Genomic DNA, 18,127 nt, shown 5'->3' on the forward strand with positions numbered 1-18,127 from the left:
TCGGCCTGTCTAATATTATATGTACTGAAGTGAAATTCGCTAACAAGTTTTTTTCCATGTTTTATGACGAACCAAAAGCCTCATTAAATAAATGAATAAGCATTTATTATTTCAATATTCAGGAGCCAAAAAAAAAAGGAACAAGAGGGAATGATGTCGATTCTTTGGGAAATTATGAATAAGCTCGCGCATAGGAGTCTACCAATTTGTGTTGAATTCCGTCACGTCGGTACTTGTCTTCATCTTCAGCTCCGGCATTCGGTGTCAAATATGTTTAAACCCCTGAATTTGACAAACGTCTAACTACATGTAGGCCTAAGCGACCCATGTTTCTGTTTATTAACAGAAACCACGTTAGCCTTGATTTTGAGACGACGCGTACGTATGACCCCAGGTCACGCGCATGGTTACGTGACGTTATTTTACATTGTGTTTTATTGATCTCCATTATAATAAGTACAACACGCAGCCTAAACCGTCCCACGAGGCATTGGAGTTTAGCCTCCAGTAAAGCTGTTTTATCGTCCTTAATATTTTCGGCAATTTGTTATTGATATCTTCGGACAATAATACACCCCCATTAAAAGCTATCCTACTGGTCACATGCATTGTGGCCCGTTATTAGGTCTGGGAGATAATACAAGTGCATAAATGTATGCTTTTAAACATTCAGTTACGCGATTTCCCAGTGAACTCGAAAAAAAGACTAGGCCGCAGGGCAATATGGGTAAATTGACTCTGTAGTCTGTGGATTGAAACGAAATGGGGAATACCCTTTTCAGTGTCTTGCTATCGCCGCAGAATATCGCCAAAACATACCCGTACTAGTTTGGTGAACGGCACTAGAAAAACGTTGTGCTAGGCGGGAAATCCAACTGGTAGTGATAAGGGAATTCCCACTTTAGCGTTTTGATTTGAAATTTTTTATAGTGAACACCTAAAAAACAAACCCCCATTGGCAAGAAATGATTTGGGACGAAACAATCGCACCGTGCGGTCCAGCGTGCGGGCACTGATCACCGTAGTAGGACCGTTTTGCCTATCATCGGCCGGCAAGCCAGTTCGAACCGGCTCGACATGAACGCGACCTCCACCTTTCGACGTTCAAGTTTCATGTAACCCAGGGGACTGATTTAGGCTTGAGATGATCTGTTTTTCGTCTTTCTTACTTTTTACCTGAGAATGTTACCCATTATTGGGGTGTCTGATTCAAATTTTCCCTCTCTCTGATTTGTTTTTCCCTTCCCCAGTATTACTGGGATTTCAAAAGACATTCGCACCGGGCAGGATTCGAACCTGCGAAGGCTAACGCCCAACAGAACTTAACTCTGACGCCTTAGACCGCTCGGCCACCGGTGCTGCTGAATTTCTAAACTAGTAATTTGACTATTTATAGTTTAGAATTTCGTAATTCCCCCCTACACAACGTGTGATAATCGCCTTGCATTATTTCTTAATTTGTGTAATATGTAATTTATCATCGTTTTTATTTTTGTACCATATCTATTCGGTTCTTTCAAAAGGATCGAGGAACATCTCCACCGCCCTGTCTTTTTGTTGTGAAGTCAAATTCCTTTCAGAACTACAGAAAACAGGCCTTGGTTTTTTTAAGAGGAAAAAAGTAAGTAAAGAGTGGATAAAGAAATGCAGGAAAAATCAGTTGACTGTCCAGCTGACAAAACAGACTACAATTAAAGTAAGAACAAACATTTTTGAAGCGTAATCTTTGAATCTTCTGGAAAACCGACTGCTACTGTTGTTGAAAAAATGGCAACGAAATATTTGGATATGGTATGAAACGCACCAAGGTATGAGGCCTACATTGCTAAATTTATTTGCCAAAACAATCACAACAAACATTGTATTGTAACCAAATAAATAAAATGAAAAATTACGAATTGCACGAATTAAGAATTAATCCATAGCGATACATCACACGCCGTTTAGGTAATGAGGGAGGGTGAAATTACGAAATTCTCTCCTATATATATCAGCATCGGTGGCCGAGTGGGTAAGGCGGTGGACTTAAAATCCATTGAGTTCTACTCTTGCGGGTTCGAATCCCGTCCGATGCGGATGCCTTTTGAAATCCCAGCAAATACTGCATACCAAATCAGGAAAAAAAATGAAAGAATGAGGAAAACTCAAATTAGACACCCCCCAAAACGGGCAACATTCTCAGGTAAAAGAAATGAAGACAAAAAAGGGATCATATTGTCTAAAATCTCATACCGTCGAGCCTGATCACTCCTCCGGGCTACATGAAACTGCACGTCGAAGGGTGAAGGTCGTAGCGAGCAGGTTCGAACTAGTTCGCCGGGCATAGCCAAAACAATCCTACACCTAGACGTCATTCAGGGTCTGTACGCTGGACCATTCGGTCCTTTTCGTCCAAATTCACTTCCTGCCGAAAGCTTTGGAATTTTTATTAGGTATTCACTATAAAAATTGCCAAATTGAAACACGCAAATTCACAACGCACACCGAGGACAAACTTCTAGTTGGAATTCCCCTAAATCCTAATCATTACACGTTTGATTTCCCGCCTGGTACATTGTTTACCCGAATGTTTTAGTTCCGTTCACCAGACTAGTTCCGATATATTTTGTGCGATATTCGGCGGCGGTAACAAGACTCAGAAGGGGTATTCCCCCTTGCTTGCAATCCACGCAGTAGAGTCAATTTAACCATGTTGCCCTGTGGCCTAGTCTTTTTCCTTTAAATCGAAAATTTGGGGCTCGTGGCTTTGCCCGGAGTATTTCATACCCCGGCAGTTTCTTTTGAAAAGAGGATATTTTTTGTTGCAAAATTTTGGGATTGTGTAAAAATGGCCCAGGACCAACTCCCTAGATTCAGGGACCCACATCAGAGGGCAAAGAAGACAAAAATGCTATTGAAACTTTGTCTGAAGAGCCTGAAAAAGTGATGAGTAGAGGGATGTCGTGTAAAAATGGCTGCTGACAGACTTAGGATGGTCAACTTTTTCCGGCGGATAATTTGAAATCTAATTGGTTAATCTGCTAAAATTTTTAAATCAATTACATCTGAAGGACCCGACAATACATTATTTTTGTTTGAGAGGCCTCTGGGACTTCGGTTGCCCGCAACGGGGCTCCAACTCGGAACTTTGTTGATTTTACACTTTTCAATGGGCTTGAATTAGTGCAGTGCGCCCCATGATGGTCAGGTGCAGCGATGGTGCAACCTCCCACAGCAAACGCAGTCTACTGCTACAGCTGCATCCGAATTTGACATCTATAGCACATTCAACAAAGTGTATTTGGGAATACGTAAATGTACTTGAGTCGTGGACGTTTTGGGATTTGAACTATCAAAGTAAAAAAAAATAATCCAATCAAGCTCACCTGTAGTTGTCATAAAGTGATTTTGCATGCATCATTTCTTTTTAGCCCAACACATACCGATCAGCGTCTCAAGCACAAAGAAAAGCCTTTGCCCTTGGATCTTAAACTTGTCGGGTTCAAGTTCCTCCTCTGCGATCTACTATTTTGGATGTCGAACTGTGAAACTGTGCAGTCCTTGTGAACTTATACCAGACTGTATTATTCTTATCTTGTCTATTGTGTTCACAGGTCGTGACGAAAAGTCCTAAGCCTTGGTTATTTTAAACGTTTTAATTATATACCTTCTCCAGTCAGTTCCTTCAAAAGGAAAGCCATTTTTCTTATCTCTATCCATCTTCTCCCTCCCACTTCATTTTTTCATTTTAGGATGGAAAAACGTAGAATTTCCCAGGTTTACATCACAGCAAAAGTACCCTCACTTGTCCGGGAAGTGAGGGCGCTTTTGCTGTGATGTACATGCACATGTGTGTGTAAATCGTCTTGGACAATACTAGAAAAGTGCCGTTTTCAATATACATTACTCCAAAAGGATTACTAACAGTTTTCAAAAGTTAAGAAGAGTAGCAAGATGCACAAAAAGTGAGTCTGGGAACAATTAATTGCATGGATTGGTTCCCCTTTTTGCAAAAAAATAATACCAACACAAAGAACAATTAATATAGGATCCATTAGCAGTTTTATTTCCCTTCGTTCAAAGGAATTTTCAGAGAGAAATTGTTTTCATTCAGTAAATTCACGGCAAATGATTTATATTCTTTGGTCATTTTTATTAGTATTATTGTTATCATTATTGTTTATTTAAAATCATTCGATCTTCGCGGCCCAGAGGCCAAATTCCATTTGAATGTACAAAATAAAAATTAAATTTACAAAAAATACATCAATATAATTATATTATTACAACATTAATATAAATTACATAAAATGTTTCATTACATTAATTACAATATTGTTTCATTTAATTGTACAGTTACAAAAGAAGGCATAACAATGGGGACAAATACATTTATTTATCGGTAGACTACAAAAACTAAAGACTCTACATGACGTTTATAATGAGCACAAAAACCCCAAAACACTCAAGGACAAATCAATTAGAATGGTGTACCAGCCACGCTATGAATTGAAGTAGGGAATTGGGCTGTTTTTAAAACGGTTTCTAGTGATGCTTTTACTGTTTCGCAAATTCTTACCAAGCCAAGAAAGGGGAAACAATGCCTTGGTACGGGGACTGGACAGGATCTGTTTTGCAAAACTCTGGCAATGGTCTTTTCGCCTGTTGGTTAAAGTGTCAAGGCTGAGAATTTTCTTTATTGTTATTCTTAGCTACATGTACGATTAAATAAGCACGAATTGAATCCTTTCTAACACAGTGCACTATGTTTCGACAGAATTATTCGTGAAATTGCCAGGTTCAAACTGGCGAATGGTATTTTCAAAATCTATGACAAATTAATACAATCTTTTCTATTTCCATTTTACTGATGTTTTGTACTGTACGACCCACCAAAAGCCTCATTAAATGAAATAATAAATTAAAATCTCTCTGTCTACATTTCAGAAACTAAACACAGACACAGGATATATATATAGCCCTGTGGGGAACGATGGAAAAACAGGAAATAATTTTCATGCACATGCTGCTGGGGTCCATGGTCCTTCTCGTTCCCTGAAAAGTCCAACCCATCATTTTAATTCATTCACTTAATCAGAGCTGGAACGGAGAATTGCAATGGCTATCATATCCACTACTTAAAACAAATTACCTTTCAACTTGATTTTGTCTGCATGCAGTGGACGCTGGGTTCAGCCCGCTGTGATCTTGCTGGAAATCCGCCTCCCCCACACCCCTCCCCAAAAAATCCAAACCGAACAAACAAAACCAAAAAAAAAATTGTTTCAAAAATATTCAAAGTAATATACAGCATTATGCACAATTTTACGAATAATCCGTGGTGATATTTTTTACCATATGACACGACGTGGGGGTCGGATATTTCAAAATCATCACCTATATATACTTTAAATTACTCAGTGATTAAACGTGAGTGTCGGTGGCCGAGTGGTTAAGGCGATGGACTGTAGATCCATTGGGCATTGCCCTCACGGGTTCGAATCCTGTCCGATACGTATCTTTTCAATCTATCACAAATAATGTCGGCGATCATAGACGGAAAAAATACATTCGACAAAGAAAACGATTGGGGGGTAACACTGGAGTCGAACACACCTAAAATGGGTAAGTTAGCCAGGTAAAAGAAAAAAAAAGAAACACACTGTTGCCGGCTTAAATCTTGTCTAAATTTCACCTTGTCCCTGCGTCGAGCATGTCGATCTATGTTGTGCGCTAATGTCGAGCAACGATCGCACTTGCCAAATCCCGTTTCACCGTTGAAATTCCCGCTGTCTGGATGTGCAATAATGTTGGGTGTCGTTCCCCAGACTACATCAGATTTGATTTGTGTAATACTATGCGGCGAGGGCAAGACGAGGATGACCTTGCGTGACTATTATCCATGGATGTCAGGTCATTTACCAGTCTAGCCCAGGCTTTATTCAACATTACTGTGGACGCCATTTCTGTGATGTCACCACGGTGGTCCATGGAGTATTTTGCTTGAGCACGACCCAAACAGACGTCACACGTGATAACCCTTACGTATACTGTTTTCTATGGGCGCGTATTTGGTGAATGTAGTGCAAGCCCGGCCCTGGCCGGCAAGTACTAGCTAGCTGCGCGCGTGTTCGTACATGTCCTTCAGCTGTTCCCAGTGCCTACATGTACATGTATATGCTCTTTCGGGACATTTACATGGCGCCCAGAGACGTTAGAATTCTTCAGCTGGGTACCTAGTAACAAATAGCATGAACAGTAGTCTTTTGATTTTCAGTTGACTTCAGATTTCCATTTAGCCCGCAAGAGGAATGTCGATATTGTGCAAGGAGGGTGTAGAGTGGGCGCAATTGGTGTGCACCACGGACCTGGACGCGCCTACTCTGCCCATTTGTGGAGAGGAAGTCACCATAGGAAGAGCTCAAGGTAGGCCCTTCAGGCTATGCAGTTCACTTGCAGTCCAGGGTATTGCCAGAAGAATACATTACAGGTGTAGTACAGTTGGTGTAGTCATGGAGGTAGGTACGGTGACCCATCCGCCCCGGCCCGCCGCCCCGTGCTCCCACGAACGAAGGAGCGGAGAAAACGTTGGGCCCAGACCCTGTACTTTTGGCCTGATGTCATTTGGTTATGGCATGAATGACTGCCACTGAATTGAGTTTACTTGATTAATCAAGTTGTATGTAGGGCCCGTCAAAAGATGACAGAAAAGGTTTCCCTGTAGTTTGTAAGATTGAACATAATTAATAGCCTGTACAGGGTGTATTTAAAAAGTATACAGTCAGAAATTAACTGCAAAATAAAAATGTGAACATTTTTTGAAAATGTCTTCTCCTACATGGGTTGATTAGTGTGGCGGGACAACTGACACCTTTTTGTGGCGGACCAGCAGACTGGCCGGATCGGAGATAGAATTGACCTGGCCTACCCCACAAATATATTTATTAACCTTACGCAAGAATGAGCGGCTATCCTGACGCAAGGGGGGATATCAGTTAACGAACGGTGGACTATGCCTTAGGGGCTGTTCGTTTGGTGGAAGTTTACCACCGCGCTGTGATTAGGTAATTGATCCCAATGTCAATAAAGATTACAATTAATGTCAATACAAGTGATACAGGACTGACTAAATCTCACGGTGACCAGTGACTTCTAAGGCAATTATATGATTGGTTTATTCAATGTCAGTGCTCAGTTATCCGTTATACAACAGCAATTAGCTATATACAAAATTATCCTCACAGGGATAATTGTCCTACGTGGTCAACTGCACCACGAACGTGATTAATAAGCCTTATCCTTAACTTACACCAGAATAACCCTCACGGTGATCAGGGTAAACCTCACAGCGATCAGGGTAACCCTCACAATAACCAGGTAACCCTCACAGTGATCAGGGTAACCCTCACAATAACCAGGTAACCCTCACAGTGATCAGGGTAACCCTCAAGTCTAAATAAATAATCTACTGATGGCTTATAACTGATAAGTCTTGACCACTCAAGCAATTACAATCTTCGTAACTGTACAACACAACAGGGTACACTTATACAAGAATAATCTCTACTGCCTTACAAAGCAACACAGTTCCCAAACTGCAACAAGGTTTAAGGTGACTTAAATAACCCTCACCCACTTTAAGTTATTATGAAATAACACAGGTAAGTTGATTAAGAAGGCGATTATAATAGTCCTCACCAGACTCTAACGGAAACCTGCACCCAGTAAACCTCAACGAGGAAAGCAAGCTCCCAGACCAGGACCGCAACCAACCGTCGCTATGCCAACAAGCATGGAACAACGGCACACAATCCTTCTAGTCTAAGCTTCGCTAATTCCCCAATTAACTGGTTCGCTCGGGTTCCCTAACCCTATAATCTACCACTTCTTAAATAAACGAGACTGTATAACGATTCCCAATCTTCAAAGAGATCTGATATAATCGGCAGCTCCGGCAACTGAGAACAAGCACCACACTAACCGATCGCACCAGGTACACTTGAGGTAGATCCCCAACCACCGGCGGTCGTACGTCAGATTTACTCTCGAAATACAACTCAACTCCACAGAGCTCTGGTTAGCACGCTGCCATCTTGAGAAGTCCCAGCAACCCACGCAGCCAGCGCCCAGACCTAAGGTAATGCGCGCTTCTGATTGGTTGCCACGCGCATGTTTAATGCATGATTAAGACGCGCCTGAATTATTAATGACCCAGACTAAACACAAGTCTGCGCAGCTACCCTGTTTCGCCACATTAGAGTATCATGCTGTTATTAAACTTGTGATCATGAACAGATCTTCATGCCTGAGTGACCGGGAGCTATTTTCCTAAATTAGTCAAAAACTGGCTTGCGCAAACACTTGCTTTGTTCAGAATTGGATCAAAAGTCCAGAAAAGCAAGTATGGTATGTGCTTCAATAAATATCATTTACATGTACTTCATCCATTTAGTCCTCCACATGACCACCATTTCGTTCCTCACAGATTTGTGCCCTTCTCAGCATGTCGGAGACAGCACGCCTGTTAATTTATGACTGAATACTTTTTTGATACACCCTGTGTATACTGTACATGTTCAGTGGTTAGGCCTAGCCTACATGGTTGATGTGCATTGCATCTTACAAAATCGTATGACTTTTTTTCCCTCTTGTTCATAGGTTGCAATCTCAGTTTGCCAGAGAACAAATTGATATCAGGCCAGCATTGTGTCTTGACAAGGAATAAAGATGGCTTGGTATTACTGAAAGACACTAGGTAAAATAGGTCATGTTTTATTTTCCATTCCTTGACAGATAAACATGTACATGTACATGCACTTGCTATCTCCCCTGAGTTGATGTCCACCCTCACTGGCCAAGGACAGATCGGCTGGGAGAAAGTTTTTTCAACTGGGATCATGCAAATATGCGCCCGGCACACACGCAAAGACTATAAGCTTACAGTCCCATTCAAATTGGTTGCGCATGTTCACTGTTGCTCTTACCAGATTCGCATAAATCTATGCGCTCATGGGGTGATTTCTGCCAAAGGACCGGTATTTTTATGTCAAAACACACCCTCTGTTGTTCCCACTTGGAGCGGATGCAGACATTGTCTCCTTTATGGGGGAGGCCTACCATTATCGACTTGAAGATTATTCTCAACAGCTGGTATAATGTACCTGCAAATTTTTCTTCTCAATGGTCTTGCAAAGAGTGAATACAGGACAAAATCAAAACCATTTCCCTGTAGCAAATGTTGAAGTGTTTCCAAGTTTCTATTGGTTTAGGGGTCATCCATTTTTGTCATCATTTTTACAAGCCTACGAAGAGTGCTCTTTTGGCCTCCCCCCCAGGACATAAGGAATGAACAAAATATGATGATTTCTCTATGATGTCTGAGGATATACATGTACACTTACAAGTCTGCTGTGGACAACCAAAGATTAGTGGCAAGAGGAAAGACAACATCCATCACATCAGAGCAAGTCACCTCCAGGCATGCAACTTTTCCTCCAATCAGCTGATTTCCTCGTTATTCATTCACACTCATGCCATTGAAAATGGAAAACAACGCTGTACAAAGTCTTGTGAAGAGTGAAATTTCCTTGTTTTTGTCAAAATTGCATGCCTAACCTGGTATGCTCATAATTCAACTTGCTACTGTCAAGAAACACATGATAGGTATCATTGTCCAATAGGCACTACACGCACGCACGAGCATGGGCCGGTTTCTTTACATGAGGATTATTTTCAATCATATCATCCATTGCGATTGTTCTGGAACCATGTTAAACATCCTGCACATGTGGGCACTGCAACAGAAGTTGAAACTACAACCGGACCTCATGCATATAGCAGTGGGAGGCATAAACTATGGCCGGTCTTTCATAATGGTCATTTTGAACATGTTTCTAAAGCGTAAGCAACCAATTAATCCCCTCCTTCAACACGCGGTTTGTACGTTGGCGAAAATGACAAAACTGGATGACCCCTTAGTAGAGTATGGGGTTTTCATTGTCTTTGATATAGTTTTGATTAGTTTGTAATTTGTACTCACTTTCTTTGATTTGCAAATAAAAACTACATTTGTCTAGTGAGAGGATTCAGTGAATACTGAATTGGTTTGTCTTTTCCCTAATGACCTTGAATCAGCCAAAATTCTATGCGGCAAATTTGGATTCAGTATTTTAAAGTCTGCCCAGTTTTATTCAAAGCACAAAGAATGTGAAAATGTTTGTGGTGTCTTTATGGAATTGTTTTCCAACAGTGATTAACATGAGGATTGAACAATTTTTCAGTATTAATGCCACAGGTTTAAGGTGAATATTTTATTGTCTTACTTGTCTGATGTACATAAAATATGAAATAGTTTCAGTAGTTGTATTAAAAACAAAATCAGTTGTGCTTTCTAAAGATTGTTAAATGTTAAGATAAGATCATAAACTTTATCATACTTCTTTGCAGTACCAATGGAACATTAATCTCTACATCAAGCAGAAAGGTGAGAGTAACGAAGGGCAATATTCAGAGACTCCAGCATGGTGATGAAATCTTTCTGGTCTTCAAAAAAGATGACCCAACTAAAAGTAAGTATATGCTCCTTAATTGAGTACATGTAATTTGTAAGCACACAGGATTAGCCGAGGTACTTGCAGTCTTGGACTTATTTGTAAAAACTGAAACACCTTTCTGTGCCCCCATAATTTCTCTAATTTTCTACTTGTTTTATTGAACAATTTTAACTGCAGGTCATTTAGTTCTAGTATTCACATCAGTAAAGCTATTTTCATGATCTTCTTGAATCTTAGATGTGGCTTATATGTTTCAAGACCTCAGTCAACTCCTTGATGAAACCCAAGTGAATGATGACCCAGGTAATTAATGACTCTGAGACAGGTGCTGCATCTAATGATTAGGATCTGTACGCCACAGCTTGATATGTAATATGAGTGGTCCACACAGAGGGATCAGTTACATAACAGAAGGATCCTTCCAAAATTATATAGCCACATATTTTTCTATTGTTTTATGTTATTACCGCAGACTGTCTGTGTCCATTCTAAACCTGTGGCGAAATCATGAGTAACGGCGTGGGCTGTAACCAAATGTGCTGCATATGTCTAGATTAGAAGAATGTCAGTGTCCAAATATCCATAGTAACCCGTCTGCTTTGTATTTTGTACTTTTTACTGTGTACTGAACATTAATAACAGATTGAGAAGATTTCTGAAGATTTTACACCACAGACGGCATCCTATTTCATTTGAATGTTTTATTGCTTGTAATTAGGCCTTTGTTCTGGACTTTTACCCATCTTGATTGGCATGTTTAGAAAGTGATGAAGAATGTACACAAGAGTATGACGTGAAAATGACAGCAAGCACACCCACAAAGCGAGCGGTCTGTGAAGTGGATTCCTCAGCAGAGATTGAAGAAGAACAAGCCAAGAAACCTAAAATTGACATCACCAGCCAAGAAGAGCAGTTGGATCAGCCCTCTCAGCCTCGAGAACAACCAAGGTAAATTGAAAGATTGAGTGATACTGGGCTTGGTGTGAGAGCTTAGAAGAGAAACCTTCGAGATATGCTAGGCTGGGGACTTCAACCATCCTGGTCTCTTGCTCAGGCATAATGAAAATCAACCAGTTGGGTTTTATGCTTGTTGAAGTTTGATACCACGGTAAATTACATAAGCACTGTGATGTTGCTGAGTGTTATAAGTGTCTTTGACGCCAAAACCCTGTACTCCGATCTTCATAAATAGAGAATTTGTCATGGTTATGTTCTTTGCTTGATGATTATGGTGTGTTCTCTTTCTGTTTCCCAGAGTTGATCTGTCTTTAGCAGACAGTCTGCCACAGACTTCTGATTCTACTGGTGTGGATGTGACATCAGAGGGTGTTGCTGACACTGACTCTGCTAAACAACAGGCTGTTGCTCCCACTGGAACAGAAACAGCCAACGAGACTCCAGTAATCACCCCTTCTGCTAATGACAAAACAACTGACAGTTCAGTAGCTGCCGTTGATTCTCCAGCAGGTGTGACACCTGAGGGAGGAGATGTCCAGGGTTCTGCTGGGGAAGCAATGGCTGATAATCTCATATGCAGTATATGCCAAGATATCTTTCATGATTGTATAAGGTGAGTCTATCTATTAGACATAAGTGTCTAAACCTTACTTTATCCATGCTAGACCATGAAAGGCTGACAAGTGCTATCATTAACCCTAACACTCCTCAGTCCTCCAACAGGTGAAGGATTGAGGAGGGTTAGGGTTAAACCTCCTATGCTGAAGTCACTCTTTGGGTCACTTGGTAAACACCTCAAAGAAGCACAGATGTGTAGTGTTGTGCACTGCACCAACAGTCCCTCACAGGAATATCAGATTGCACTTTTGTGCTGCCCAACAACTGTGCTTCACTGTTTCATGTGCATAATTGTGCAATAAACCAAATGCAGTGAAGAGGACTGCACAGAAGACCCTGGGTCATTTTGTGCTGACAACCTACTGTGTACACACTGAACCTGTGCATGTTTGAGTTCCATATAGAAACTACATGCTCACCAGTAACTGTGGGCATTTGTGCACATTTGTGCTGTAAAACCAAGGGAGGGTTAATGATCTCTCATTGTTTGATTGCAGTCTGCAACCCTGTTTGCATTCATTCTGTGCAGCGTGTTACTCCTCGTGGATGGATTTATCAAAAGAATGCCCGTCCGTGAGTATTCCCTTTGATTTTACTTCAGAATTTGTTAGTGGTTTGTGGTTCAGCTCATGTTGGAACCTGTGCTGAGTGGGGTCCTAACAGCAGTTGTCATCCCTGCGAGTTACTTCCCATTCTCACACCGAGGATTGCATTTTGTTTTGGATCTCACATGTGACATATTTTTCTGTCCCAGTTACATGTGATCTGTGTAATTTGACAAGGGATGTAATTGAAATTGAATTCAAATTATTTTTAGTTGTTCTGCTGTTAATTTTCATTGCTTGATCCCTCATGGAAATCAATGAATATATTCTAAACGTTCAAAATCAGATGATGTCACAGGGATGGGAAAAACTGGACCCCAAATTTTTAGAACCTATTTGTGAGGAAGACATTGGAGTCCTGTGTTTGGTTTGGGCCTTTTCTTTGTAAAAGGCAGTAGAATAGGGCTGTGCCGAATATCCGACTGACCGAATACTCAACTAACCGAATATTTGATCAATTGTCATATATTTGAATATTGTATTTTGAATTTGAATATTCGAATGCAAAATTCATGAAAAGGAAGGGAACAATTTTTTTGTTTTAAATGAGAAAAATTGCATTATGGAGGCTTGTTTCAAGCAGATTCAAATGAAAAGCATCAGAAATCTTACCACAATTTAGAAAGTAAATTATTCATTAAAGGGAACAGATATTTTCAATAGGGCAAGAAGTATTGTTCATCTCTTAAATCTTGCTAAATCATGGCTGGAGATACTCCTAGATGTGAGATACTGATTATAATGCACAATTGTGCGTGTTATTGCAACTGATTTTGTATTATGGTGTGTTCAACAATCAGCCGGTCAGTGTGACCGAATATTCGGGTATTCGATCAAACAGAAGGTCAAATATTAGCAATAGTAGATTATTCGAATTGACTCAGCCCTGTGATGAATAAAACGAGGTCTTTTCTCAAGCCATGAAAGAAAGCTTTTACCAAGTCTGACATCTTACATCTTGGCAGTGTTCCACTCAAGGCAAATGTCACCACTATTTCCAATCCACACTGTATGTGCAATTTGCTCCAAAATGTTGTATTTCTTTAACTTTACCAACAGTGTCGAGTTAAAGTAGAGAGAATAAGTCGTAACTTCATTGTCAATGGCCTTGTGGAAGCATTTGTCAAGGAGCACCCAGGTGAGTTTAAAGAAAGCTTGAGGCAAAGGAAACAGACACAAAATAAGAGTCAGGGGGACCAGCAGTGTTCTAGTCAGGATGAAATGAAAGGATCTGCCCAACTTGCTGGATGGGCGGGGGGGGGGATTAACTGAATATTATTTGACACCCGAGGGCGCTGTTTAATATTTATTACATCAAATGTAACGGCTTTGTTTTAAGTTCCCATTACCCCCATTCAGCCTTTGTAAAAATCAATTATCGGTTTGTGGCTGACTTGTACCCTTTTCTCTACTATACGGGGAGGGGGCTTTGCTTTGTGTTTTTGTTGTGCTGTTGCTAAGGAAAGGGGCAAATGTGTAATAAACTATGGGATATCCGATCCACGTTTCATTATTACACAATAGTATTTTACATTTGTTTGTTCTTGTTTGAGAAGCTCCATGGTACAAAATTCTATTAATATGCATCAATGAAAAATAACTACAAAACAAGCTTATCAGGCCTACACGGAACACCTCAGTTTTCATTTCATTTTGAAAAACGTTAATCTGAATAGTTTCTTGGGGTTTTAACTCAACATGTGTGATTATTTTACGTACATGTATACAAAACAGGTATGCCTACTTAAAAATTACCTTCATGAGCCTAGGCCCCTACCATCGTTTGTACTTTCTGGCTGGGTCCTAAAAAGAAAATAAGTTAACCATCATTCCAAACTTATTCTCATTATCGATATCGCATGGTTAGATGTTTGTGCCAAAAAATAAAAATACTGTGAAACCATCAGTGTAACACTGTGAAACTATTAGTGTAACACTGTGAAACTATTAGTGAAACACTGTGAAACCATCAGTGTAACACTGTGAAACCATCAGTGTAACACTGTGAAACTATTAGTGTAACACTGTGAAACCATCAGTGTAACACTGTGAAACTATTAGTGTAACACTAAAATGACAAATCTGATTTTGGTGATATTGCACTTGCAGAATGATGACATTTTGTTTATTTGTTTGTTTGTTTCTTCAGATCGGAAAAGAAGTGATGACGAAAAAGCTGAAATGGATGCCAAGAACAAGATTACAAGAGACATGATGGTATTGTAGTCAGACTTCTCTTCATACCCTAGTTAGTCAGACTGGATATAACAGGCCAGATCAAGTCACAATAATGGTCATTATGTGCTTAGCTTGGTCATATTTAGCCCTTGTGAGGTATTTATGAGGCCCTCTCCTCGTATCTAGCCATGTTTGTGCAGCCATGTAGGAGCAGAATTTGAATCAAAGATACATGCAGCATGTATAAAAAGCCAAAATCATTTCAATGACTGCATATAATCGGCATTTATAAGTTTTTCAAAATTGACTCAGAAATGGCATACTGTTTCATTCACGAGGTCAAGTAGTTACAGAATCTTCATACAAATGCACTTGAATAATTTATTGTAAGGATACAAGGTATGCACAGATGATTGTTACCAAGGTGGAGTTCTTCTACATACGTACTTCTCATCATGAAGCAAGTCCATGGTCACTACTATGGGTGCTGTCTGATAGGCCATTCTGAATCCCAGGACATTTATTAACCATGCTTTGCAATCCTCTTTATCATTTAATTGAAGTGAAAGATCGTTAACCTTGTACCCACCACATTGGCCTTACTATATCAACATGATCTCAGCCAAAGTTTTGGTCTTTTTCTATGGTATTAGGTTCTGTCTAAGAAACGTCGAGTCCGGGACTACGATGATGGTTATTCTGAAGAAGATGAGGATGATGAAGATTATGATGATGATGAAGATTATAATGATGATGGTGGCAGGAATCATGGGGAGATAGTGTTCAATATCATGCCCCCACTTGGAGGCATGTAAGTATATATCATACCTCACAAATCTCTATTGGCCTTGTGAAAGGCTTGCTCAGCAAACTGAGTTCATGGTATCATTCAGTTCAGAAGCCTGAAAAAATGGACCATATTTTGGACCCGTCATTCCAAACCCCGGCTGAAGGCTTCTTTAGCTACCTGTATTGCACCTGTTATCACATAAAGAATACAAAATCCACAACTTTTGTTAACCATAACTACAAAGGTTTCTGCCAATAAAGTACGCACTGTGCACCACTTGAAGTTATGAACTGTGTGGAGACGAACTGTCATTTGTCAAACATTAAAACTACCAATTCTAGTTTTGAAATGGTAGGTCACATTTCAGTGGAAACATTTGGAGGGTTTGCAATGTTTATCTCTCTGCACGTTGTGCAGGATTCTTCTTTCAGTGATATTGGTCATTGTTTTGATGACTGTGTCTCGCAGTAGGTTTGACATTGATGCACAGCCAGCAAACCTCTTCTCTAGATATCCAGTTTCTATCTGCATACAGATATAGTGAAACACTTGTGTCTTTGGATGATTTTGTTTATTCTTGGTGGATGACTTTGTGTCTCTCTGTAGGTTCGGCATTGGTGCACCTCAAGTAAACCTTTTTCCTGGCCGTCCAGCTTCTATTTGTATACAATGCCCAGGCTACCTGGGACCAGGACCTAATGCAGGCATAACCATACATCCTGCTCTTCCAACAACATCAGCTACTTCAAGTGAGATGCGCTGACATATCCTAGCTTTGGCCTCGATATGTACAGCTTGGAGCAATAGTGAAATTTAGTTACTTACCCTTGGTTCTTGTTGGCTGATATTCCAAAACAAAAAATCTTCCTCAATACACTTTGTTGAATGAGGACATTTTGTTTAATCCGAGATGTACTGTACGTGTGATTAGAGCTTGATTTTTACATGCTTGATTGTGTAAGCTCAGGTGTGTTTGTTGGTATGTCCCATGCACAACAGCAACAGCGACGGTGTCGTCAACAAGCACAGCCACTTCTGGGGAAGCATCAACATCTGCAGTAGCTAGCACCAGTACGTCAGCTCAGCCAGCTGCAGCGGCTAGCACCAGCACATCAGCTCAGCCAGCTGCATCGGCTAGCACCAGTACATCGGCTCAGCCAGCTGCATCGGCTAGCACCAGTACATCGGCTCAGCCAGGTGCATCGGCTAGCACCAGTACATCGGCTCAGCCAGGTGCATCGGCTAGCACCAGTACATCGGCTCAGCCACAGCCACTAACAAGGAACTGTAGAGGCTATAAGCAAACCAGTACAGCTGAGATGGTACCAATGCCAGAAGTTCCACAGTTTGTGTGTCCTGATGGAGGCAATCATTTAATGTGTGGATGTTGCCGACGACAAATGCCGGATAGAAGGCAGGAATTCTTTGCCAACCCTCAGAGCCTACCCTCACAGAAGTGTAAGCTGGCTTACTCCATCACATGATCAAGTCTCATGTTGTGACCCCAACCACCGACGTTCACAGAGCTACTATTATATACCATTTTGGAAGTCAGATGTTGTCAGTAGGATGCTAATAAAGTATTGTATTCAAATTGTAGATAGACGAATTGTAGGATGGTACAATTTATTGCATTGTCAGGTTAAGAGAGGAAAACAGCAGGAGTAAACTGTACACATTATATACATGTCCACTGTGTGATATTGTTTCAGAGTGTTACTGCTGACAATACTTAATGTAGATAGAGTTACAAACAACTGTTCCAACTTCTATCTCAAATTCATGGCCACATATCATCTCAATTGATGGCTTTCTTTTTCCTTCTTTTTTGCTTTATCGTGCCGTAAATGTCACCTGTGGTGATTGGCATCGGCTCATTGTCAACTTGGGCACTTGTTTCTCGAGTTACGATGGCATTTTTCATTCTCAATATTTCAGGTGATGTTTGTGGGAATTTCTTCTGTCATATGTACTGGGGATGTAACAGGATTGACTGCAATGGATGCCTCAACAAATTTCAAGGTAAAGTAGTGTATTGGCAATGATGTTGGTTGATACCGCTGAGAAGTTGGGGGAATAACGGTGAAAAACATTAAAGCACAATTTTCTCTTCTTTTTTTTTGGCAGATTTACATTTTGGAAAAAAGTGCCTTGACAGTCTTATTCTCAAAAATTCCTATGAATCAGAAATATTGAAGGTAAGAACTTGATTCTCATTCATGAATTTCATCATTCATGACCCCTCCCCTAAAGTCCTTGTTGCCAGGTGTCATTTACAGCTGTGTCCTTTCGAAGATGTGATTCTGTCAACTTAGAAATGTTACATTCCTTTGACATTTCATAAACGCATCAAAAGAGAGCTTACGACCGTGCCCAAACTCTGAGTTATTACTGTATTTTTACATATATTTCACTTTCTTTTCAATTGTTCGTTTGTTTTTTGTTAC

The 18,127-nt window shown here is 40.4% G+C and overlaps 1 protein-coding gene and 3 non-coding genes across 4 annotated transcripts in view; 3 read left to right on the top strand and 1 right to left on the bottom strand.

The window, feature by feature from the left end:
* Window positions 1–1,275: 1,275 nt before the first annotated feature.
* Trnal-uaa (transfer RNA leucine (anticodon UAA)) lies at window positions 1,276–1,359 on the bottom strand. The gene has a single exon. It is a non-coding gene; the product is annotated as a tRNA-Leu (tRNA).
* A 634-nt stretch (window positions 1,360–1,993) lies between these two features.
* Window positions 1,994–2,075, top strand: Trnal-uaa (transfer RNA leucine (anticodon UAA)). Its single transcript has one exon. It is a non-coding gene; the product is annotated as a tRNA-Leu (tRNA).
* Window positions 2,076–5,413: 3,338 nt separating this feature from the next.
* Window positions 5,414–5,495, top strand: Trnay-gua (transfer RNA tyrosine (anticodon GUA)). Its single transcript has one exon. It is a non-coding gene; the product is annotated as a tRNA-Tyr (tRNA).
* Window positions 5,496–5,743: 248 nt separating this feature from the next.
* Window positions 5,744–18,127, top strand: part of LOC110985431 (E3 ubiquitin-protein ligase CHFR-like) — a 28,995-nt gene continuing 16,611 nt past the window's right edge. The window contains exons 1-14 of the mRNA XM_022246443.2: window positions 5,744–6,405; window positions 8,638–8,734; window positions 10,426–10,547; window positions 10,770–10,835; window positions 11,294–11,480; window positions 11,788–12,102; window positions 12,605–12,680; window positions 13,772–13,850; window positions 14,862–14,929; window positions 15,544–15,701; window positions 16,287–16,429; window positions 16,680–17,138; window positions 17,619–17,702; window positions 17,808–17,878. Coding sequence (XP_022102135.2) covers window positions 6,291–6,405; window positions 8,638–8,734; window positions 10,426–10,547; window positions 10,770–10,835; window positions 11,294–11,480; window positions 11,788–12,102; window positions 12,605–12,680; window positions 13,772–13,850; window positions 14,862–14,929; window positions 15,544–15,701; window positions 16,287–16,429; window positions 16,680–17,138; window positions 17,619–17,702; window positions 17,808–17,878 — 2,040 coding nt within the window. The 5' untranslated portion in view covers window positions 5,744–6,290. The remainder of the gene's footprint in view (window positions 6,406–8,637; window positions 8,735–10,425; window positions 10,548–10,769; window positions 10,836–11,293; window positions 11,481–11,787; window positions 12,103–12,604; window positions 12,681–13,771; window positions 13,851–14,861; window positions 14,930–15,543; window positions 15,702–16,286; window positions 16,430–16,679; window positions 17,139–17,618; window positions 17,703–17,807; window positions 17,879–18,127) is intronic.

Source organism: Acanthaster planci, linkage group LG09 (assembly GCF_054643075.1).
Source record: "Acanthaster planci isolate LZ-2023a linkage group LG09, COTS_SCS, whole genome shotgun sequence".
NCBI classification, from domain to species: domain Eukaryota; kingdom Metazoa; phylum Echinodermata; class Asteroidea; order Valvatida; family Acanthasteridae; genus Acanthaster; species Acanthaster planci.